Source organism: Gymnoscopelus microlampas, assembly GCF_963454915.1.
Source record: "Gymnoscopelus microlampas genome assembly, chromosome: 1".
In the NCBI taxonomy this organism is placed as follows: domain Eukaryota; kingdom Metazoa; phylum Chordata; class Actinopteri; order Myctophiformes; family Myctophidae; genus Gymnoscopelus; species Gymnoscopelus microlampas.
Window position 1 is genome coordinate 54,506,646 of NC_139962.1, and position 24,454 is coordinate 54,531,099.

The 24,454-nt window shown below is 44.8% G+C and overlaps 2 protein-coding genes across 2 annotated transcripts in view; both read left to right on the forward strand.

The window, feature by feature from the left end:
• thsd4 (thrombospondin type 1 domain containing 4) overlaps positions 1-24,454 on the forward strand; it is a 122,097-nt gene that overhangs the window by 29,786 nt on the left and 67,857 nt on the right. The window lies entirely within an intron of this gene.
• LOC311033712 (uncharacterized protein) lies at positions 1,656-6,439 on the forward strand. Its single transcript, XM_084041325.1, has 2 exons — positions 1,656-6,146; positions 6,239-6,439. Exon 1 carries the CDS (start codon positions 1,675-1,677, stop codon positions 6,058-6,060), a length of 4,386 nt encoding a protein of 1,461 aa, XP_083897451.1. The 5' UTR covers positions 1,656-1,674; the 3' UTR covers positions 6,061-6,146; positions 6,239-6,439.

A 24,454-nucleotide genomic window follows, 5' to 3' on the forward strand; every position in this document is an offset into this window, starting at 1 on the left:
AACAATCTCATGAACAAATAAAAAAGAAGAAATCAAAGTGAAAATAGCCAATGCGACAAGTTGTGAGGCTGTAGATCGGCTATTATTTTCACTGGTTTGGGTCCCAGGGAGAAATGTCTCTTTTTTTGGGTCTCGACCCAAACATTTTGGGAACCACTGCTTCCCGGGGCTCCGAATCTAGCAATCTGCAATCACCTAGAGTAGTGGTTTTCAACCCTTTTCATATCAAGGTCCATTATTTATTCGGCATTTGAGCCACGGACCACCATTTAATGAGATTTAGAATCGGACCCAAAACGTAGAATATTTTGTTATCGTTTGATAATATTTTGTCCACAATTCCATGCTGTATTGAGATAACAGGCAAACGTTGATCAAAATAACAATTCTTTAATTAAGTGATGCAAATGTTAAACAATAATTTAACTCTTGAGAGCGTAAAATGAAACCAAATGGACCCGTAAGGGTCCATTTGGTTTCATTTTGACGCTCTCAAGAGTTAAAAGATCTATAAGGGTCCATTTGGTTACCAACTCTCCATCATTTAGCTGGGGACCGCCTGGAACCCCCCTCAAGGACCACTGGTGGTCCCCGGACCACTTCTTGAGAACCGCTGACCTATAGTGTGGTAGCCCTGAAGCAGTTTGGGGGCGTTGGTGTGTTTCTCGAGTTCTTCAGTGCCCACACTAACAGTGTTATTGGGGTGAATATGTGAGGCCTGCTACCTTTCTGTCGTCAGCTCCACGGCAGGAATTTACCTTTCTGCCTGGCACTAGAATCATCAACCTACAAGTAATCACTCAGCCTGTCTAACTCCAGGCCAATGCCAACGCAAGCTCCATCTGAGCGATGGATACAAAAAAACTTGCAATGGTTTCTGTCGGACAGTCGGCCGTCTTTTAACCCATTAAGACCGGGAACACAAACTGGGTCATTTTAGATTTTTTTTTCTTGCTATATTAAACCATTATTTTATTTGGGCTATTCAAAAATTGCAAATCTACGAGCGCTATGAGCTCGTAGATCTGCTATCTATTTATTTTTATCGTGCTGTGGAGTCTCACTAGGGCGCCGCCCGACAGGTAAGCACCTCACCAGGGAGAAGCAGTGGGAGAGAGGCAGAGAGAGGCCAGACAGACAGCAGCGCAGCCTGGGACACGTCATAGAGGGGCGGTACCTACCTGTCCTCATCATGAATCAGCCCCAACTCCGCACACCTGCGCTGGCCAGTTAGGTGTGGCCCACAAACATTTAAAAGCGCAGCCACTCTGCCTCATTCTCCACTGGCTCTCCTGGTGACTGGACAGGTGCTTTCGGGCGGTGAGTGAGATCCCACAGTAAATTCCCTACACCGTTAAATGACTTTGTGTGTGAATTTGAGAACTAAAAGAATGTCTCTTTTATTTTCATAGGCAACCTGATGGATCGAGCTTTAAACACCAAATGTGAATGTGAATGGAAAATGTCCCCAGACCTGGGAGGAATTTATGTTGATTTCCCTATTATGATTTAAGTTTGCCAAATAACGTAATAACAAGAGCTCTCTGAGCTAAGAGGTTGAATAAAAACCCTTCATTGGGCTTGTACCCTGCCTATCTGTGTCTTGGCCTTGATCAGTGTCCCACATATGGTGGAGAATACGGGCAACACTGATCTACGTCAAGAAGCCACAGCATGGAGCACTCTACCGCTTTAACTGCGCTTCTGAAAAGCCAAACTGACTTACAGGCAGCGGTACAAAAATTAATCGACCGCATCTCCAGAGATGTTTCTACGACTCGCGCACCGCGGGAGGTGCTCACTAAATTGTCACCAGACGACGACATAGAAGCTTATCTTGAGGTATTCGAGCGGACCGCAGCCAGGGAGAGATGGCCGGCAGCAGAGTGGGCCTCGCTCCTGGCGCCTTTCCTGACGGGCGAATCACAGCGGGTTTGTCGCGACCTGACCATGGCAGATGCCAGAGACTATCGTAAGCTAAAAGAAGCGATATTGGCCAGCCAGGGCTACAGCCTGCCCGCCCGGGCGCAGCGGTTCCACCACTGGGCCTACCAGCCGGCCCAGCCACCTCGGCCCCAAATAGCGAGCCTGTTACGCACCACGCACAGCTGGCTGACGAGTGGAGGAGAGCCACCCATAATCGACCGAATCGTCATTGACAGATGCATCCGATCCTTGCCGCCCGACGCACGCCGCTACGCCTCGCAGGTGAGCCCAACCTCACTGGAGGCCCTCGTAGCTCTGTTGGAAAATCACCAAGTCAGCGTTGAGATGATGAGGTCCACGCGCGCTGACGCACCCAAGACGGCGCCAGACGAAAAACCCAGCCGTGACCGCCGGAGGGCCCAGCCGCCACCGCCGTCCACCAACCGCACCGACGCGGCCGTCGCCGAGGGCCCCGGCCGGGGCGCCCAGCAGAGACGCTGCTATGTATGTGGCCAAGCCGACCACATTTCCTGGTCCTGCCCCGACCGAGACCGCGACGTGTCAATGGGGACCGCCGCCAGCTCCGACCCGGCTCGCCCCTGCCTGCACACCGGTACTGGACCTCGACGCCACGCCCGACTGCCGGTGAAGATAGACGGCGCTGACGCCCACGCGCTCCTCGACTCGGGCAGCGCCGTCACCCTGGTCCGCGCCGACCTGGCAGGCCGCCTCTCCACCGCCACCGTGCCCGTGTCGTGTGTACACGGCGACGTCCGCCACTACCCGGTGACGCAGCTGCGGGTCCAGACACCACGGGGAGACGCCGTGGTGCCAGCGGGGGTGGTGCCGAACCTCCCCGTGCCGCTGTTGATCGGCGTGGACTGCGTCCTATTCGAGCGGTACTGGAAGCCCGGCCTGCAAAAGAAGCCGCCCCACCGACGACGCCGCCGCGCAGAGCGCAGCGGACCCCCAGCTCCACTACACGCCTGCCCGGCGTTTCGGCCCACCTCCCCCGGCTCCGAGAGCGGCGCCTCGCCAGAAGAGGCTCCAGGCGCCCCAGCAGCGGACGACGAGGAGGCGAGCGCAGGAGAAGAGGAGGTCCATTCTCCGCCAGGCCGCGCCGTCTCGACTGCGGCGAGCGACCCCGACCCGTTCGCCGAATTCCCCAGGCCCGAGTCGCCCGAAACCCCGAGGGGGGGGGAGTACGCCACCGCCCAGTGGTGCGATCCCACGCTGGAGATGGCGCGTCAGAGTGTCGCCGCCATTGATGGGAAGAAATGTGACGGGGTGAGTACACTAAAGCCCCCGTACTTTCTTGTTAAAAATGGACTATTGTATAGAGGAGTGATAGACGAGGGGGGGGAAACGTTAGAACAACTGCTTGTGCCTAAATCATATGTGTCACGAGTCCTGTACCTAGCACACACGCACCAGTTGGGTGCTCACCTGGGGGTGAAAAAGACACACGAGCGCATTCTAGCCCGCTTCTACTGGCCCGGTGTTAAGCGGGCCGTGGAAGATTTTTGCAAGGGCTGCCCGGAGTGTCAGAAGTCCGCCCCCCGACCCACGTTCCACAACCCACTGGTCCCGCTACCCATCATCAGCACGCCATTCTCACGTCTCGCCATGGACATCGTGGGCCCGCTGCCAAAGTCCGGCCGCGGACACCGCTACATTCTGGTAATTCTTGATTATGCCACTCGATATCCAGAGGCCATTCCCCTACGGACCGCCTCGGCCAAAGCCGTGGCCCACGAACTTATGATGATGTTTAGCCGGGTGGGGATAGCCGAGGAGGTCCTTACTGATCAAGGCACGTGTTTTATGTCGAGGGTTATGACGCTGCTGTACAAATGGCTAAAAGTGAAACGTATACGCACCTCTGTATATCACCCTCAGACTGACGGTCTCGTGGAGAGATTTAATCAGACACTAAAGAAAATGTTGAAAAAACTAACCACTGTTGATGGGAAAGACTGGGACCAGTTGATCCCTTTTGTACTGTTTGCCATCAGGGAAGTGCCGCAGGCGTCCACGGGGTTCTCCCCCTTCGAACTGGTGTACGGCAGGAGACCCCGTGGGTTGCTCGACATCGCCAAGGAGACCTGGGAGAGTCAACCCTCCCCCCACCGCAGCGTCGTGGACCACATTGAGCGCCTCCAGGCCAGGGCCAAGGCGATCTGGCCCCTGGTGCGTGAGCATATGGAGCAGGCGCAGCGGGACCAGGCGCGCACGTACAACCGGGGCGCCACTCTCCGTGAGCTCCAGGTGGGGGAGAAGGTGTTGGTCCTCGTTCCCAGCAGCGAGTGCAAATTCCTCGCCAAATGGCAAGGGCCGTATGAGGTGGTCGAGAAGATGGGGCCCGTCGACTATAAGGTGGCACAGCCCGGCCGGAGGAAGGGCCACCAGATATACCACATCAACATATTGAAGAAATGGAACGCCACGCCGCCGCTGTCCCTACCCGCCCTACTCGCCACGTCCGCCCCGCCGAGCCTGCCCCCGGTTCCCCTCGGAGAGGACCTCTCCCCCGCGCAGAGCCAGGACGTCAAGGAGCTGCTGGGACGGAGCCGAGACGTGTTCTCCGACCTGCCTGGACGGACGAACGCCATACGGCATGACATACGCACCACGCCAGGGAAAGTGGTGCGCCAACGGCCCTACCGGATTCCAGAAGCTAGACGGGTGGCGATTAAAGAAGAGGTGGCCAAGATGTTGGAGCTCGGCGTCATCGAGGAGTCGTACAGCCCCTGGTCCAGCCCCATTGTTATCGTCCCCAAGCCAGACGGCTCCCTGCGGTTCTGCAACGATTTCAGGAAGCTGAATGACGTTTCCACGTTCGACGCCTATCCGATGCCGCGCGTCGACGAGCTCATCGAGCGCCTCGGCCCGGCCCGGTTCGTCAGCACCCTCGACCTGACCAAGGGGTACTGGCAGGTACCACTGACGGACCGGGCCAAAGCAAAGACGGCCTTCTCCACACCCGAGGGCCTCTACCAGTACACGGTGCTGCCGTTCGGCGTACACGGGGCCCCCGCCACGTTCCAGCGGCTCATGGACCGAATCCTGCGGCCGCACCGCGCCTACGCCGCAGCCTACCTGGACGACATCGTCGTACACAGCTGCGACTGGGGCCGACACCTACAGCACCTAGACGCAGTAATCGAGGCCCTCAGACGCGCCGGGCTGACCGCCAACGCCAAGAAGTGCCGTCTCGGGCTGACCGAGACCGACTACCTCGGCTACACGATTGGCCGGGGCTGTGTGAAGCCACAGACGCGCAAGGTGGAGCGCGTTCGGGACTGGCCCCGTCCCACTACGAAAAAACAAGTAAAGTCGTTTCTCGGACTAATATCATATTATCAGAAGTTTATTAACAATTACTCTACTGTTGCAGCCCCGCTGTATGAGTTAACCAGGCAGAAACTACCGCACCACGTAACCTGGACGGACGAAACGGAGACGGCGTTTCAGCGGCTGAAGAGCGCACTCTGTGAGGAGCCGGTGTTAAAGGCCCCCGACTTCAGCCAGCCGTTCCTCCTGCACACGGACGCGTCCGGCACCGGGCTTGGAGCGGTCCTCGCCCAGGTCATCGATGGCGAGGAACACCCAGTGACGTATGTGAGCAGGAAGCTGTTAGACCACGAGAAAAACTATGCAACAGTTGAAAAAGAGTGTTTGGCGGTGAAGTGGGCCATACACCACCTCCGCTACTATCTATGGGGACGCACTTTCACTCTCATTACAGATCACGCACCATTGAAGTGGATGGCGACAAACAAGGACAGGAACGCGAGGGTGACGCGCTGGTTCTTGGAACTCCAGGACTACAACTTTAGGGTGGAGCACCGGCCTGGAAAGGACATCCCGCACGCAGACGCCCTGTCCAGGATGTATGAGGAGGAAGGAAATGAAGCCCCCGGCACAGGCGGTGGGCTTAGGGGGGGGATATGTGGAGTCTCACTAGGGCGCCGCCCGACAGGTAAGCACCTCACCAGGGAGAAGCAGTGGGAGAGAGGCAGAGAGAGGCCAGACAGACAGCAGCGCAGCCTGGGACACGTCATAGAGGGGCGGTACCTACCTGTCCTCATCATGAATCAGCCCCAACTCCGCACACCTGCGCTGGCCAGTTAGGTGTGGCCCACAAACATTTAAAAGCGCAGCCACTCTGCCTCATTCTCCACTGGCTCTCCTGGTGACTGGACAGGTGCTTTCGGGCGGTGAGTGAGATCCCACAGTAAATTCCCTACACCGTTAAATGACTTTGTGTGTGAATTTGAGAACTAAAAGAATGTCTCTTTTATTTTCATAGGCAACCTGATGGATCGAGCTTTAAACACCAAATGTGAATGTGAATGGAAAATGTCCCCAGACCTGGGAGGAATTTATGTTGATTTCCCTATTATGATTTAAGTTTGCCAAATAACGTAATAACAAGAGCTCTCTGAGCTAAGAGGTTGAATAAAAACCCTTCATTGGGCTTGTACCCTGCCTATCTGTGTCTTGGCCTTGATCAGTGTCCCACAGTGCAGATTTGTGCAAATCTTGATTTTTGTTTTACTCAAATCTTTGCTTCTGGCGATTCTACAAATGTCTTCTAAATCCTAACATTTTTTTTTAAAGAAAAAATAATTATGTTGCTATAATATCAGTAGTTCTCAAACTTTTTCACGTCAAGGACCCCCAAAATGATATGTATTTGTCCACGGACCACCCCTCCCCATCTCAAAATATTTTGTTCCAGGGACCCCCAGAAGCAAAGATTTGAGTGTAAAATGTATATATATTTTCAAAGATTTGCAAAAAAAAATTGCAGATCTACAAGATCGGTGTCTATGAGCTTGTAGATCTGCTATTTTTGAATAGCCAAAGAAATCTAAAAATGACACAGATGCGTTCCCGGTCTCAACGGGTTAACAGTGGAAAGACTGAGGCCTTCCCCAGAATCACATGTTTTAGGTGAAAGCTTTTCCTGTGACTGCGGCGGCAGGGCCCTGGGCACACGTCTGCCAGCCCTTTTGCGTTAAGGAGGAAAACCCGGATCACATCCACCGAGAACCCTGAATGCGGTTACTCATTTCAGATGGACGCTTGAAAAGAAAGCTCCCTTTATGGTGGGAATTCCTATTGAGCTGCGATCTCTCTCTCTTTGTGCCAAGGATGTGCATTTGAGAAGGGTGTGTGTGTGTTTTTAAAGGGCGATCTCCGACCACACACTTTTCTTGCTTGGCAGTGGCTGGCCCAGGAGAGGGTTGAAACCATATCTGGCCTGGATTTGTACTGTTCCAGGTTCAATAGCCGCCGGGGTCTGCTCCGACTGCTCAGCAGATAATGAAGATATAAAACGCTACTCAACACGACCAATTTAATGGAAAGTGAAAAAAGACCCAGACCTCAGAAGCCACCAATGCCCAAACTAGAGACAGATTTCTGGGTCCGATGCCAGTCCAGATTTTGGAGAGTCTTCCTGACCTAGATGACCGATTTACTGATGGACTGATATTTTGTAAAAAAAAAAAAGTGCTAAATCTTGAAATAAATTTGAAAAAAACTATTTGAGAACATTTAACTTAAGCAAACAAATGTGTACAATTAAACACAAAAAAACTTTTGATAGATAAAATGCTTAAATTACATTTTAATATGAAAAGACATTAAACTTTTTAACACAACATTTAACACAAACTGAACTTTATTTCATTTAACCACTTAAACCCTATGAAAAATAGAAAGAAAAAAGGCCAATGTACAAGCTCACAACGTGTCGTGGTGCATTGTGAACTTGTAGATGTACTATTTTTGAAGAGGTTAAAAATCAGGACCACATAGTTACCGGTACAGATATTGTAAAAGAAAGTCAAATAATGTCTTGATACTGTATATTGGCCAAACGGATATATTCGGTCGGGCACTAGCCCAAACCTATACAGTACATGCGGTTCACACATATTTCTGCAATGTCTCGCTTGACCATATTTTCGTTGGACACTGATGCAAGCTTGGTGTTGAACCTTTGTGATTCTTACTGTACAATATTAAATAAATTATATTATATCAAATATCTTCACACACCTTTAAGGCACATTCTCCTAGTACATTCAAGACCCTCTCGTCGAGGAGAAAAAAACATTTTAACAATGGTTTACGTGGCGATGTGGCTCTGTGGCTCTGTTCCTGTGATGCTCCAGAACAGATCTGCACAAGCGTGACACAGTCACACAGACTCCACTCTGACCCTGCGTTTTAACAGCGGGCAATACTGGGCGACGTCGCCCAAAAATATAATGAAAGTCTATGAGAGCCGGCGATCGGGCGATGCCGGGCGATGCCGGGCGACATCGTCCAAAAGATGGATTTTCTTTATCTTTTTGGGCGATGTCGCCCGGCATCGCCCAGAGTTGCCCGCTGTTAAAACGTACCGTGAGTGCACAATCCCCTCATGAAGCAGAGCCTAAAGAGACAGTTATTACGTAAACATGTAATAGACATTATCGTCTCTGTCGGGTGGAAACCCCATATGTCCAAAACTGTTACTTTCCAGGATTCAAATTCAAAAATAGCAAGAAGTTGCAGATCTACAAGCTCAAAACGCATCGCATCGCGTTTCGAGCTTGCGGATCTGGTACTTTCTTATTACGCCTTTATTGATAGTATATAGTAGCCTGATTATCAGCCTGAAGCTGCGTGGAGCTTCAGTCTGACATTGGCTGCCGTGTCGGCGATTACACGGGGGAGGGGATTATAATTCTGACGTCATCACACAGCTTGTTTTAGCAGATATTCGCTGATTGGCTTGTCGTTAGACACACCCCCACCTCCGACTCTCATTGGACGGTACTGGACGGTATCGAAGAAAGTCCTGGGCTCACATTTGAACACCAGACCAAGAGGCAGTCCACTCAGAGTGTGGGCGGGGTCTATGGTTTGGAACCAGGCCAAGCATATAGTAGATAGACAGGAAATGGGGAGAGAGAGGCGGGGAGTGACGCGCCGCAACGGTCGTCGGGATCGGGATTCGAAGCCGCGACACGCTGTCAGGCTGCATCGCAGCCTAGGTGCCCGGACCGCAAGGTCAGCGGTCGGGGCCACGGATCTGGTACTTTTGATGCTGTTGTGTGATGCTGTAGTGTGATAAAGTAGGGCGTTAATTTAGGAAAAAACTAAAAGTTAAAATATGGAGAAAATAGTTTTCTACCCGACAGCAACGATATTTTTTTAGATCTGCAGATCTGCTAGTTTTGTAAAATCTTGAACATTCTGTGCACATCTTTGAATATATGTTTTAAAGCGAACATTTTAACTCTGTGCTTCTGAGTTAGAAAAGTGCACACAATCATCTGCATTTATCACAAACATTGCATCAGTGTTGCTGGGAATGGGTGGGGCCCCAAACATGGCTTGTTGTGGGATGTTCTGGCAGGCTTTGTGGACAAACAGCTCCTCCAGTAAAGAAATTCATTTTGTATTGGCACTGAAATGTGCCTCGTCAACACAAAACTGTCTGTGCTTACACAGTTAGCCAGTAAACTCTTATCCCATTCAATCCAAGACTACACATACTGTACTGTGTCATTTTAGATTTCTTTAGCTATAACCATTATTTTATACTTTGGGCTATTCAAAAATAGCAGATCTACAAGCTCATAGCGCGGCCGCCTTACGAGCTTGTAGATCTGCTATATTCTTTTTTGAATCGTGAAAATGTGTGCAAATCTTTGAATATATATATTTTTTTAAAGTGATTTTTTTAAACTCAAATCTTCGCTTCTGGGGATTTTTTTTTTTTTTTTTTTTTTACCATGTTTTACTATGTTGCTATATTTCAGTGGTTCTCAAACTTTTTCATGTCAAGGACCACCCAAAATGATATGTATTTGACTGCGGACCCCCCATCTCAAATGTTTTTTTTTTCCAGGGACCCCCACCAGAAGCAAAGATTTAAGTTAAAAATGTACATGTATATATTCAAATATTCAAAGATCTTCACAATTTCTTTTCAAAAATAGCAGATCTACAAGCTCGTGAGCTTGTAGATCTGCTATTTTCGAATAGTCAAAGAAATCTTAAAATGACACAGATGCGTTCCCGGATTGAATGGGTTATAGTGCTGTCCTCTCTCTCTCTCTCTCTCTGAAGAATTGTATGGGCCGTCATCACACCCCAGGAGAACTCTGCTCCTTGTCAGTGCTAAGGCCCCAGTGTGGCAGCACATAGGGGGGGGGTGAGAGGCCAGCTTGTGTGGCTCTTAGGGTCCTGGCATCAAGCCTCGTGTCGGAGAGCGCCATGGGCTGCTGGCCTCTTTCACGGCCTGGCCCACAGGCTTTAGACCCAGACTGAGGCTCTCTCTAATCCTAACTAACCCCTAACTAAATCCAGTGCACCTAGGCCACAGCCAAAGCCTTTTCCCTCCTCACTCCTCTCCTCTGACAGCTGCATCTGTTTTAGGCATTCCCCAGCCTGGTTGGACAGGCCAACTTGTTAAAAGGGGGATGAGAGCTCTGATATATGGCTGAACTGGCACAGACTGGCGGAGAGATCACAACCCTGTCTCAGTATGACGACAGACCCCAGTCAGCAAGCCTCCAGTGTGCTGCTTGTTGCCTGCCCACTGACTGCTGCAGGAGATCACAAACCATCAGTATAGCCATTGCGGTAACACTTGCTCACTTGCCCCGTAATTAACGCGTCATTTATGATGACTTAACTCATTCAGTGCTAATTAAATAAACAGCCTTTTTTAGGTAATAAGTTAACCAGGAAGTGAATGGAGCAGTAAATCTTTGTATCACGATATCTTGGGTTCTGTGTGAGAAAAAGAAGAGAAAAAAGAAGAAAAAAAACAAAAAACGGACGGATTATCCGGCTCTGGGCAATTGAAAAATCAGACAGATTATACGTCAATGGCACTGAATGAGTTTATACATTATTTAAGCATTAATTAAGCATTGATTCATCATGAATTCCTGGTAATTCATCATTAATTCATGTATTAAGTAACTTTGCTTAACTAATGATTAATTTGATGATGTTGATTAATGATGAATTACAAGGAATTCATGATGAATTAATGCTTAATTAATGGTAGGGTAAGTGATTTTCTTTGGTTAAAATAAGTGTTAAATAGCTCTATATTCTGATAGTACTCATTGCTATAGAGTGTTTGTTCAGTATTAGGAGTCTCCTTGTCTCTCCAGCTCTTTATAAAAGAGAAAATGCATTTTCGTTTCAGTTTCATTTCCAATTTTATCCAATTAGGATAGAGAACTCAATCAGGATATAGATTAAACAAGTGAAATTGGAAGTGATGACACTAAGAAATGAGCAGACAAAATTGGAACTGGAACACTATAAAAAATGAAGCTAAAAAATGGGTACTTTCTCCTGATTGGCTGAGATTTTGACACCTACCAGAAAATTTATTTTCTGTTTATTAAAGAGCTGGAGAGACGGGGAGACTCCTGTTACTGAACAAACACTCTATAGCAATGATTACTATCAGAATATAGTGCTTTAACCTTTTAACAAAATACTTTTTGTTTTAACCCAAAAATATCACTTACCCTACCTTTAACACTTAATTAACGCTTAAATAATGTATAAGGTAACTCTGCTTAACTAATGATTAACTAATGATGTTAATTAATGATGAATTACAAGGAATTAATGCTTAATTAATGCTTAATTAACGCTTAATCAACGCTTAAATAATGTATTAAGTAATCATAAATTAAGCGCTAATCCTGGGTACTTTATGAGCAAGTGTTACTGCGATTGCTTTATAGAGCAGTGGTTCTCGTCCGTTTTAATTACAGGGATCCCTAGTTTGATATGCATTAAGCCACAGACCACAATTTGATGATCAAATTTGTCATCTCTGGGACACTGATCTACACTGTCATATCCGTGTTCATTTTACTCTGAGTTACTGTACAGACATGTAAGGGTCCCCTGGACCCCTGGCATAGCAGATCTTGTAGATCTGCTATTTTCAAATTTGTGAAATGGGACATTCTGCATAACGAGTACTTTCTACTTTTGGTACTTTAAGTACATTTTGATACCAATACTTTTGTGCTTTTACTCAATTACATTTTGAATACGGGACTTTTACTTGATACTTTTACTTAAGTAAACAATGTGAGTACTTTTTCCACCACTGTTTGTAATGGCGGCAATCGTGGAGTTGAGAAGTTGAATTCATTTTGCCCTTTTTTAAAAATTGCTAAGTACAATAGACCTACAAAGAAAGTATTTAACCAGTTACAGTGATTTGATATTTGAGCATCCTCCATTGCCGGAGAATGCCATGTAAAATGTATAAATTGTATTAATGAGGACAAGCAGCACCATGGTCATTCAGCTTGTTAGTGCTCTGGCCATGTAATCGTGGACCTGCATTTTCGAAGACCTGAAGTGCAAGAAGCATTACTACATAATTCTGTGTGTAGTATTGTACAATTTATATGAACATGAATGTTTTAAGCCACTTGAACCCTATATCGTCCCTATTCTGGCCTTCTGGGAGCCCAACATTCTATATTCAAAAATAGCAGATTAACATAAGAGTGGCATCAGACATGCAGTTTTCTAGGGAGTTTGTTCCAGATAATGTGTTGCATACAAACTATAAGCTGCTTCCCCACCTTTATTTTTTATTTTTTTATTTAAAGAAAATCAATAAATTATCCCACGATTTTGAAACCCGTTTTTTTCACCCAGTGCCAATTGCCTATGTAATCATGGGCGCCATACTCTCCCCCTGCCATCAATTTACACAATAGTCGTATCGATAATCAGGATTTTAATTTATCATGACATTTTCCTCCGTCATACACTGGGATCAATTCACCTTTGCAGAGCTGCATATCCGGTACCACTAAAACCCTCTAGAATTGGTAAAACACACCTGTAAAGAACGTCTTTTTTTTCACTCTCTAAATCTCTTATCCAAAAATAGCCAATCTCATGCAATTAACATCGATTAAGATCGACGCGTTGCGACGCGTTCTGAGCTTGCAGATCAGCTATTTTTGGCAAATGTTCCACCCCAGACTAGGGATGCTGGGTTTCAAGCAGGTTAACAAAAGTGACTTTTTAAGATTTTTAAAGCATATTTTTATTATCGCGATAATATTGTAAATCGCAATTATTTTGGTCACAATAATCGTGACATATCGTCCCATCCCAAGTCACACACTTGTTCCCGTTGTTGCCTGGTCCTTCTCTGAGATGGGGAGCCCACGCACAGCTCATAAAGTCTGCATTGTGGAGACAGGGGAGTCTTTAACCCTCTGAGTAGGGCCACGTCGCCTCCTTCACGCTGTGAGAAAGCAAAAGTGTCGTCTTTCACCCGGGACCTCCAATTGATGTGTTTCCAACACGACTTTGGCTCCGCCCCCACCCCCCTCTCTACCTCCTGTCTTTTACATTTGTTCTGCTAATTTCCTCTGAATAAAGAACTAGTATTTTCTCAGCGTGGGGAATCCCCAGGGCATCCGTGTCTGGCCCGGCATGACTCTTAACTCTTGTTAAGACGCGAAATCAATAACTTGCTGTAGCGCGTTACGGCGCCGCGTGTTATTTTTTGTTTTGAATAATTAGCCCGAGGGAAGGACAATATATCACACGGTTTTCTGTTTTGACTGGTTTTGAGAATATTGTGATTTATGCTAAACGGAGGGCACAACCCCCCCGGCGTGACGGATTGCGCGTGTGCTCGTGGCTGACAGCTGCTGCTGTGTTGGAGGCGAACAGTGCGGTCCTCTCTCAGGGTTCTGTTCTATAATGGAGATCCTGGCTGGTCCTGGAGAAAGCCAGAGAACCCAAGCCTTGCTGAGGCATCATCCCCGCAGGTCTCCCCTCCACACACAGCCCCCCCGGACCTCCATGCTTCTTTCTCATAGTCGTTGTGATATAGGCTTAAAAACGATGGTTATTCAATGCAATGGGTGACAGCAGCTTCAGCCATCCTGAGATATAGTAGTGCTACAGAGGTATAAACCAGGTTCTCAACTCCAGTGATGGGGACCCACCATCAGCTCAAGGAATTTGAAATAAGATGGCAATGAATAATGGTTTTCATTGCCATCTTAACCCATTGAGACCTGAAGCCGATTCTAAAAATACTAAAGACTAAAAACCTATGGTTTCTATGTGGGTGTTTCTCAATCTTTTTCATGTCAAGGACCCCCAAAATTGTCCGCGGACCCCTATCTCAAATTATGTTGTTCCAGGGACCACCCGGAAGAAAACATTTGAGTTAAAAATGTTAAAAAATATATATATTCAAAGATTCGCACACATTTTCACAATTTTTCTAAAATAGCAGATCTACAAGCTTGTAGTGCCGCGCTATGAGCTTGTAGATCATTTTTGAATAGCGAAAGTATAAAATTATGATTAAAGTGGTTGCACACAGATGCGTTCCCGGTCTTAATGGATTAAAAGACTTTTTTGCGGGTTCAAAATGTTACAAATAAGGGGAGCTTAAATCCCAGTGTTTTCTTATCCTTTCATGTACTTTTTCCCCCCGTATCCAGCTCCTGCCCTACTGAGGTTTTGGATATGTGCACACGGCTATCCTTCAAAGCTCTTCCATTGCCATTTTGCCATCTAATCAGGCGACTGGTTATTCGGCAGTACCAGAAATGATGCATTGGTTATGAACTTGGAGCACAACATAACCCAGTTTATTGTGCTGGCAACGGCTGGCAGTGTTACATTCTATGCTCTAGTGCAGGCGTCTTCAACAGGGGGTCCGGGACCCGTAGGGGGTCCTCTGAGTTAATACAGGGGGTCCACCAAATCTTTGTGTGATAGGATTTTTTGTTTTACATTAACCACTTGAACCCTAGTATCCCTTTTCTGAGGAGAACTTAGCAGAAAATAGCAAGCTCACAAGCTCACAACGCCTCGCAGTTGTAGATCTGCTATTTTTGGCAAAGAGGTATAGGTGTAGAGGGAAAAAAGAGCAGACCAAGTAACAAAAAAAGGTTATTCTGAAACACAATTTGATACAATATAGAGGGGGTCCCTGGTTCATCTCTCTCTCAGGTAGGGGGTCCTTGGCCTGAAAACGTTGAAGACCCCTGCTCTAGTGCTTCCAATGTCCATTTCCTGTATAGCATTCTGGCAGCTCAGCACCACAGCAGCTGAGCTGGCACTTTGAGTGTTTATGTCAACACAGAATGGAGACAACTATCTTACATTTGTATCCATTCTCTCTTATTTAACCACGTAAAAACCCTACAAGTACAGTATATAGGCTACTGCTCATCATTTGTTGACTGGGGTCCCCCGCTCCTTTTCTTTCCCTCTACACCAGGGGTGGGCAACTTTGATGATGGAGAGGGCCACTATATTTCCACACTCACTCTGAAGGACCACATTGCATAATATACTGTCGAACACAAAGTCAAACACAAAGTAGCAAAAAATAGCAGATCTGCGACGCATTTTGAGCTTGTAGTTCTGCATTTCTTTGCTATTTTTGAATTGGAATCCTGAAAAGTTACATTTTTATTTTATTTCAAATGCATGTAGTTATACTTATGTTAACTTTATGAAGTAATTAAAGCGGTTCATGTTTGCATGTTTGGAATTGTAACAGCTGAAATCAATAATATATCAGTATTCCGATATTAACCTGCGGGCCGCATTAAGTGAAGGTGGGGGCCGCATGTGGCCCCCTGGCCGTGTATGCCCATGTATGATCTACACCAAATCTCCTTGCCAAAAATTATTTTGGCTATAATGTATATTGGCTACTGTAGATATGCTAGTTTTGCCTAATGTTTGTCCCTCGGAAAATAGGGATGCCTAGGGTTCATGTGGTTAATGCTGAGCTCTCATTGTAAACTACCGCCAGAGCATATTTCTATCACTGTATCATCTGATGAAGGTAGCTTAACTCTGAGCTCAGCTCAAGGAAGTTGAAATGACATGGAGATAAATGTGCATACGCTTTGTCATTTACATGGATTTAACCTAAACTCCTGTGTGGCAGCCAGCAAAGTTGTGTCGGTGCAAGTTGGGAAACTTGACACCAAACGATGTGACCACAGCTAAGAATACAGAAACATACATGTCTGTAGTATCAGGCATTCTACAAAGCTGTAAAAACATACATATACTGTATGCCATTTAATCCATTAAAACCGGGAACGCATCTGTGTAACCACCTTAACCATTATTTTATACTTTGGCTACTCAAAAATAGCAGATCCACAAGCTCATAGCGCGCCACCAAGTGCCGCACTATGAGCTTGTAGATCTGCTATTTTTGAAAAATTGTGATTTATTTTTTGCAAATCTTTCAATATATATATGTTTTTTAAAGCGAACATTTTTTAACTCAAATGTTTGCTTCTGGGGGGTACCTGGAACAACATATTTTGAGATGGGGGTTTGCAGCCAAATACATATAATTTTTAACCTGACCCTGCCAGAGGTGGCGGTATTGAAACAATGTGTGGAGCAAGCTGTTTGGATCTGGTAGCGTCAGGTTATATAATTTTTGGGGTAATGAAAAAGTTTGAGAACCACTGATTATAGCAACATAAATTTACAGGATTTAGAACACATTTGTAGATTCCCCAGAAGCAAAGAAAAACACACACACACACACATATATATATATATATATATATATATAAAAATCGTCATGATTAAAAAAGAAAAATAGCAGATCTACAAGCTGGTAGTGCGGCACGGTGCCGCGCTCTGAGCTTGTATATCTGCTATTTTTTTAATCGACAAAGTATAAGATAGCGGTTGAAGTGGTTCAAATCTAATACGAGAGATGCTTTCCCGGTCTTAAAGGGTTAACGTATGTACGTATGGATGAATACAGGACGTGATATAAAACCCAAAGTTGCCTGTGGGGACTCGTGCATATGGCAGCTGGGCCGTCCTCCTCCTCCTCCTCCTCCTCCCTGAGCCAAGCTGACCGCATGCATACCTTAATGATGGAAGACTTTAAACACTGACCTATAAGCTGTACTCCACTGTGGAGAAGGCCCGGGGCAGACAGACATGTCACTGAGCTTGTCAACTGGGCTTCACATACTTTCATCACCACTTCACTGACTGGACCCACGACGTCTCCATTAGGCTCAGCGGTGCATTACAAGTACATTTACTCAAGTACTGTTCTTAAGTACAATTTTGTGGTATTTTTTTACTTTACTGGAGTATTTCCGATTTTCAGTACTTTTACTACTACTCCACTACATCTCAGAGGCAAATATTGTGCTTTTACTCTAGTTATTTTAAAACTTTACTTGCTAGTTACTTTGTAGATTCTGATTATTATTACAAAACATACTTTAACCACTTCAGCCCTATATACACATTTCGGCCATTTGAAAATAGCCGATCTACAAGCTCACAACGCGTCGCATTGTGAGCTTGTAGATCTGCTATTTTCAAGAGGTTTTTATACATTTTATGCATTTGAAAACTTGTGAAACGGGATATTCTGCATAATGAGTACTTTCTACTTTTGTACTTTTTAAGTGTATTTTGATACCTATTCTTTTGTACATTTTTAATTCCGGACTTTTTCTTGTAACAGAGTATTTTTTCAATGCAGTATTGATACTTTTACTTAAGTAAGAAATGTGAGTACTTTTTCCATCACTGCATGTGGGATATTCCCTCTTCAGCCAGAGCCACTGAATTTTCCTTGACGGCCATGGCGTAAGGGGCGTGTCCCCCCATCAGATAGATCAGTGTTTCTCAACCAGTGGTCCGGGGACCACCATTGGTCCTTGAGAGGGGTTCCCCGGGGGTCCCCAGCAAAATATGTTAATATAGCATCACAATCATTTTAACCACTTTAAACCATATTTTATACTTTGGCTATTCAAAAATAGCAGATCTACAAGCTCATAGCACGGCACCAAGTGCCGCGCCTTGAGCTTGTAGATCTGCTTTTTTTTTAAAATCCCTGGCACAATATTTTTGAGATGGGGGGGTCTGCAGCCAAATACATATCATTTTGGGGGTCCTTGACATGAAAAAAGTTGAAAACCACTGAGAGAGATAAACAGACAGACAGACAGACTGATTGAATATTTTAGTAGGCAAAAAATGTAAACAGCACAATTACATTTATAATACTTTGTCTAAAAGGGCCGTCCAAAAAAGTCTTTGCGGTCTTGTTTCCACAGACAGACAGACAATGGAAGAAAGATAAATGGACAGACAAACAGCAAATGACTAGCCATAAGCTAGTGACCCACCATGGGCTTTGAGCACTTAGCTAAATTCGCAAAATTGCTTGCTCAGGGTGGGACTACTGGTCTCTGCTCTACATGTAAAGTGTCTTGAGACAACTTGTTGTGATTTGACACTTTAATAAAATTGAATTGAAAATGTAAAAGCTATGGGGTGGTTAGGAGGTTGGAGCATGGTGGTTCCAGGGCAGAGAGCGTCTTACTGTCCTCTGTGATATCAACTGATTTACGAGGGAACACTATCTGAGCGCAGGGCAGGCCTGTATTTTTAGCACTCAGCAGCAGTAACATGGGTTATACTCCTCAGGCCACACGACTGTTGACAAGTGATCGGCTACTTCCTGGGTGGCTGAGTGTCAATTGAAGACATAGTTGAGGGCACTTTATGCCCCTAACGCTTTGTTTGGAATGCCGGGCAACATGGGCCGCTCGCTGTGTGGTCAGCGCTCACTGACTGCATGGAATTCATGCTCAATTGAGATGTGCCTACTAGGCAGTGGTGTAAAGTGACTAAGTATACATTTACACCACTGCTACTAGGTGTGTGTGTGTGTGTGTGTGTGTGTGTGTGTGTGTGTGTGTGTGTGTGTGTGTGTGTGTGTGTGTGTGTGTGTGTGTGTGTGTGTGTGTGTGTGTGTGTGTGTGTGTGTGTGTGTGTGTGTGTGTGTGTAAGAGTGTGTGTTTGGTAGGTGTGTACATCTTATGTTTTAATGTTGTACTGTGTTCATGCTTATAAATGCGTGTGTGTGTGTGTGTGTGTGTGTGTGTGTGTGTGTGTGTGTGTGACCCGCCCCTGAGTCCTGATGGCTTCATTTATGGCGTGGTGTGTTGGCTGTCTGTAAAGAAACACAACAAACACACAGCTTATCTCCTGTGGACTCAAAATGTACCTTTACATTCCCCGTTAAAGTGACAGCCCCCAATACATTACATAACCCAGTGTCTCCTTGTCGAAGACGTTCTTAGTCCATGACCCTGTGAAAACGTGGTCTTACGACTCACTGTTTAGGTCACAGCCCGCTGGTTGTGACCTTGTCTGTTGTTTCAGTCGGGTGGCCACGGTGACGGCACCATGCTTCACTTGGTGATGATGACGAGGCTGGTAGGGTTCTATGGTTGTCTTAAGCATTGGTTCTCAAAGTGGGGTCTGCGCTGCGAGCTTGTACATCTGCTATTTTCGATGATGAAAATGTTTGGAAACGTTTGAATCATTTTGAGGGTCCGCAGGCCAAATGCATATCAATTTGGGGGTCCCTGACACAAAAACGTTTGAGAATCACCGGTCTGAAGGGCACACAGTACTTAGTTTGTGCATAATACAAGCCTTCATTTTGCATCCAGCATCAAGTTTCACACGATCACACAACCTTTATCACATGCACAATACTTTCAGTGCTCATTTAACTCCACAAACTCTACAAACTCACAGCATGGCATTGTGGCTCGTTATGATCTTGTAGATCGGCTATTTTCGCTACTTGTTTTAATATTTGTTTTAAACCACAATGACTGCAATTGCAATACCCAAAAGCCAGGCAGTGTTGCCAGATTCTGTGACAGAAACAAGCAACCAGGTCTAGAAAACAAGCCCAAAAGAAGCGACTATGGGCCACATGAGCACTTTAAACATACATCAGCTATTTGAAAATAGCAGATCTACAAGCTCACAACTGTAGATCTGCTATTTTCAAATAAAATCTTGGGGGGAAATTACAATAAGCAGACCTGGCAACACTGACGCCAGGTATAAACTGGTTACATGAATGTTGAGGGTTTTAAGGGCAAAGTAGCGTAGTGTGCTTTGAATGTTTTGCACTATGCTAACATCAGGTAACCATCTGTTCTGAATCCAATTCATCTCCACACCTCAAAGCCTCCTTCACTTTGAGAAAGTCCACCATCGTCATAAGAATAAGTGTGTGGTTTTGTACTCTGCTGCTCCTGGGGACCCCCTATGTACTGGTGGTTTCACTTTGAGAAGATTAACCAGGGACCACTTTACTGTAGACCTGGGACACCATGGTGAATGAACCGTGATGTAACCGGAATATAACCTACAATCTATTGGTGGTCTACTGCAAGTGGTTCTCTAATTTGTTCCCCCCCCCAAAAAAAAATGTGTGAGCTGGGGAGCCCCCACCCTGACAAGCATTTGGAATTGTACGATTTGAGGCATAAAATATTGTGAAAATAGCTGATCTACAAAAACGTTTGAGCACCACTGATACATAGCAACATACGTTTAAAAAAAACTGTTTTTACAAGACATTTGTAGAATCCCCCAGAAGCAAAGATTTGAGTCACAAATGTTCACTTCAAAAAAATATATCCACAAGTTTCCTAGGGCGTTATGGGCTTCAATTGCTGTCGATTTGATCCCTGATACCTGATCTAATCGACAGGAAGTGATGCCCATAACGCCCTATAGGAAACGTGTGGATACATTCAAAGATTTGCATAAACTTTCCATGATAAAAAAAAAATATATATAGAAAAATAGCAGATCTACAAGCTCATAGCGCGGCACTCGGTGCCGCGCTATGAGCTTGTAGATCTGCTATTTTTCAATAGTCAAAGAAATCTTAAAATGACATTACAGTCATTTAGCAGAAATGACACGGCTGCGTTCCCGGATTGAATGGGTTGACAAAATAACTGCTGCCATGAAGGTGGGCCAACCAATCAACGCCCAGGTGTGGGTTCATTAGGGCGTGGCCTTGAGGAGCGTGTGGGCCAGTGGATAAGAGAGAGAGGAACTAACAAAACCACGGATGTGTTGACATGTTTTAACCTCCACAGGATGGACCGTGTCACTCACAGCCAGCTGGCTTTATGAGGCAAACAGGCCAAAAGACAAATAACCACAAGGGCTCCCCAACCTCCCCCTCCCTCCCTTCTTCACCTCCTCCTCCTCCCTGGCCCCTGGTTTGATCATTAACCCCCCCTCCACTCCTTCCTCAGTCAGATACATAGCTCAGAGGAAATAATCTTGGGACCTGTGTGTGCCTGGCCTTGCTGTGGCTTTAATATCTATCCCAGCTGCAACACACAAAAAAAAATCATGCCTTTTTCTCCAGTGGTGGAAAGTAACTGAGTACATTTACTTAAGTTCCTGTGCTTAAGTACATTGTTTTTAGGTATTTGTATCAATTTCCAATACTTTTTACTTCTACACCACTAGCTGCAGTACTTCTCGGATCCAAATATTGTACTTTTTACTCCACTGCATTTATTTGAAAACGTTACTTGTTACTTTGTAGATTTTGATTATTATTACAAAACACACATTAACCACTTCAGCACTGTGTACATTTCGGCCATTTGAAAATTGCAGATCTACAAGCTCACAATGCGTCGCGATGCGACGCATTGTGAGCTTGTACATCTGCTATTTTCAAACGTTTTTTATACATTTGAAATGGGACATTCTGCACATGAGTACTTTGTACTTTTTGGTACTTTAAGTACATTTTGATAGCAATACTTTTGTACTTTTACTCAAGTAAGTTTTGAATTCCGGACAGAGTAGCCTACTTCTACATTGCACTATTGGTACTTGTACTTAAGTAAAATATTTGAGTACTTTTTCCACCACTGCCTTTTTCTCTCTCCTCCTCCTCCTCTTCCTCCTCCTCCTCTTCCTCTCACTGATCCTCTGTCTGAATGACACACCTGGTGGATTCCACACAGGGCTGTGGAATCTCAGGCCGTTGTTTGTTTTGTGGGAGGGGCTTTGAAATGTAAGGTTAATGTCAGGATTTAGAAAACACTTTTAGATTATGTATTTGGCCGTGGAGGACCCCCATCTAAAAATGTTTTGACCCCCCCCTCCCAAAAAAAAAGAGCAAAGATTTGAGTTACAAATGTTCACTTTAAAAAATGTTTATTATTAAAAGATTTGCACAGATTTTCACGATTTAAAAAAAAAATAGCAGATCTACAAGATCATAGGAGCCGGAACAGCTGCCTACCAAATCAAATTATTGGCTTAGGAATGTGACAAAAACAAAAAAAATATCCATGAATTCAAGTCTTTTTTTTGGGGGGGGTGAACTATCCCTATAAATATTGGTTCTCAAAGAGGGGTCTACGCTGCGAAACTTGTTCATCTGCTATCTTTGATGATGAAAAGGTTTGGAAACGTTTGAATAATATTTTGAGGGTCCGCAGGCCAAATGCATAATCAATTTGGGGGTCCCTTGACACGAGAAAGTCTGTGGTTTTGTACTCTATGCTCTTTATCTGCAGGATTCCACACTGGGCTGTGGAATCCCAGGCTGTGTTTTTTTTTTGTGTGGAAGGAGGGCTTTGAAATGTAAGGTAAATGTTGGGGAAATAAGAACTGAGACGCGCCATCATGTTTGATGGATATTCATTCTTATAATATACCTGCCAGGATGTGGAGGTCCAAGTCCGTGCTCCTATACACTGCTACAAATCAACTGTCCATGTCTCCCACAGGTTCCACGGTCCCTGTTGTTACGGTTCAATGCACAGTGGTGTAAAGTAACTAAGTACATTTACTCAAGTACTGCACTTAAGTCAAATTTGGAGGTTTTTTTTTCACTTCACTAGAGTATTTCCAATTTTCTCTACTTTTACTTCTACTGCACTACATCTCAGAGACACATATTATACTTTTACACCACTGTAATTATTTGAAAACTTAGATTTTGAGTATTATTACAAAACATACGTTAACCACTTCAGCCCTATATACATTTTGGCCTTTTGAAAATAGCCGATCTACAGTGCGTTGCGATGCGACACACTGTGAGCTTGTAGATCTGTGGTTTTCAAAATGTTGTTATACATTTGATAACTTGAAATGGGATATTCTGCATAATGAGTCCTTTCTACTTTTGGAACTTTAAGTACATTTTGATACTTTTGTACTAGTAAATTTTGAATTCCGGACTTAACAGAGTATTTCTATATTGCAGTATTGATACTTTTACTTAAGTAAAACATTTGAGTACTTTTTCCACGTACAGTGTATAGTGCTAAAAGAAAAATGGTCCTGCTGGACCGTTAATGAGAACTGCAGGGAATTCGGCACTTCCTTATTGGCTTCATTTTTGAAGCCAGATGCTTGCCGCCTGGTTCAATACTTCTCCATTGGAAAGCATTGAAGGTCTTTGTTGTACAACGATGATAACCCACTGCGTCGTCGTTAACAGTATATTGATTTTTGGTGAAAATTGCAGCTGGATCTTGTTGCTAATCCATTTAATCATGTAAGACTTGCCGGCTTCGCCTCATGCCAACAACACCAGTAACTGTAATATAATCACAATATTCCATGGTGCCTCGTGTGTATTTTTGGTTCATTCGTTCAAGAATGATTTATTCTCGAAATCACACTGAGTAATTAAACTCATTCCCAACCAGTGGTGGAAAAAGTACTCAAATGTTTTACTTAAGTAAAAGTATCAATACTGCAATGTAGAAGTACTCTGTTACAAGTAAAAGTCCGGAATTCAAAATTTACTGGAGTGCAAAAGTATTGGTATCAAAATGGACTTAAAGTCCTAAAAGTAAAAGTACTAAAATGTTTGAAAATAGCCGATCTACAAGCTCACAACGCGTCGCGTTGTGAGCTTGAGCTGTAGATCGGCAATTTTCAAATAGCCTAGGTATAAAAAAGGGCTAAAGTGGTTCATGTATGTTTTATAATGTAATATATTTGTATCTGAAAAGTAACAAGTAGCTAAAGTTTTCAAATACTTGTAGTGGAGTAAAAGTACAATATTTGCCTCTGAGATGTAGTGGAGTAGATGTAAAAGTACCGAAATACTCAGGTAAAGTAAAAATTCCTCACTATTGTACTTAAGTACAGTACTTTAGTAAATGTACTTAGTTACTTTACACCACTGTTCCCAACCGGTTGAACAACACGGTACATAAATGTACTCGTGGTATTTGTAAGATACTTTGGATGAGAGTTGTCCTCCCAACTATCAAGACAGAACTGGAAATATGGCAGTTAACCCCTTCAGACCGGGAAAGCATCTGTCACTTTAGATTGTAACCACTTTAACAAATTATCTTATACTTTGGCTATTCAAAAGTTGGCAGATCTACAAGCTCATAGCGCTATGAGCTTGTAGATCTGCTATGTTTGTTTTCAAATCATGAAAATTTGTGCAAATCTTTGAATATATATTTTTTAAAGCGTACATTTGTAACTCAAATCTTTGCTCCTGGGAGATTGTACAAATGTCTTCTAAAAAAACAGTTTTTTGAAAAAACATATGTTGCTATAATCAGTGGTTCTCAAACTTTTTCAT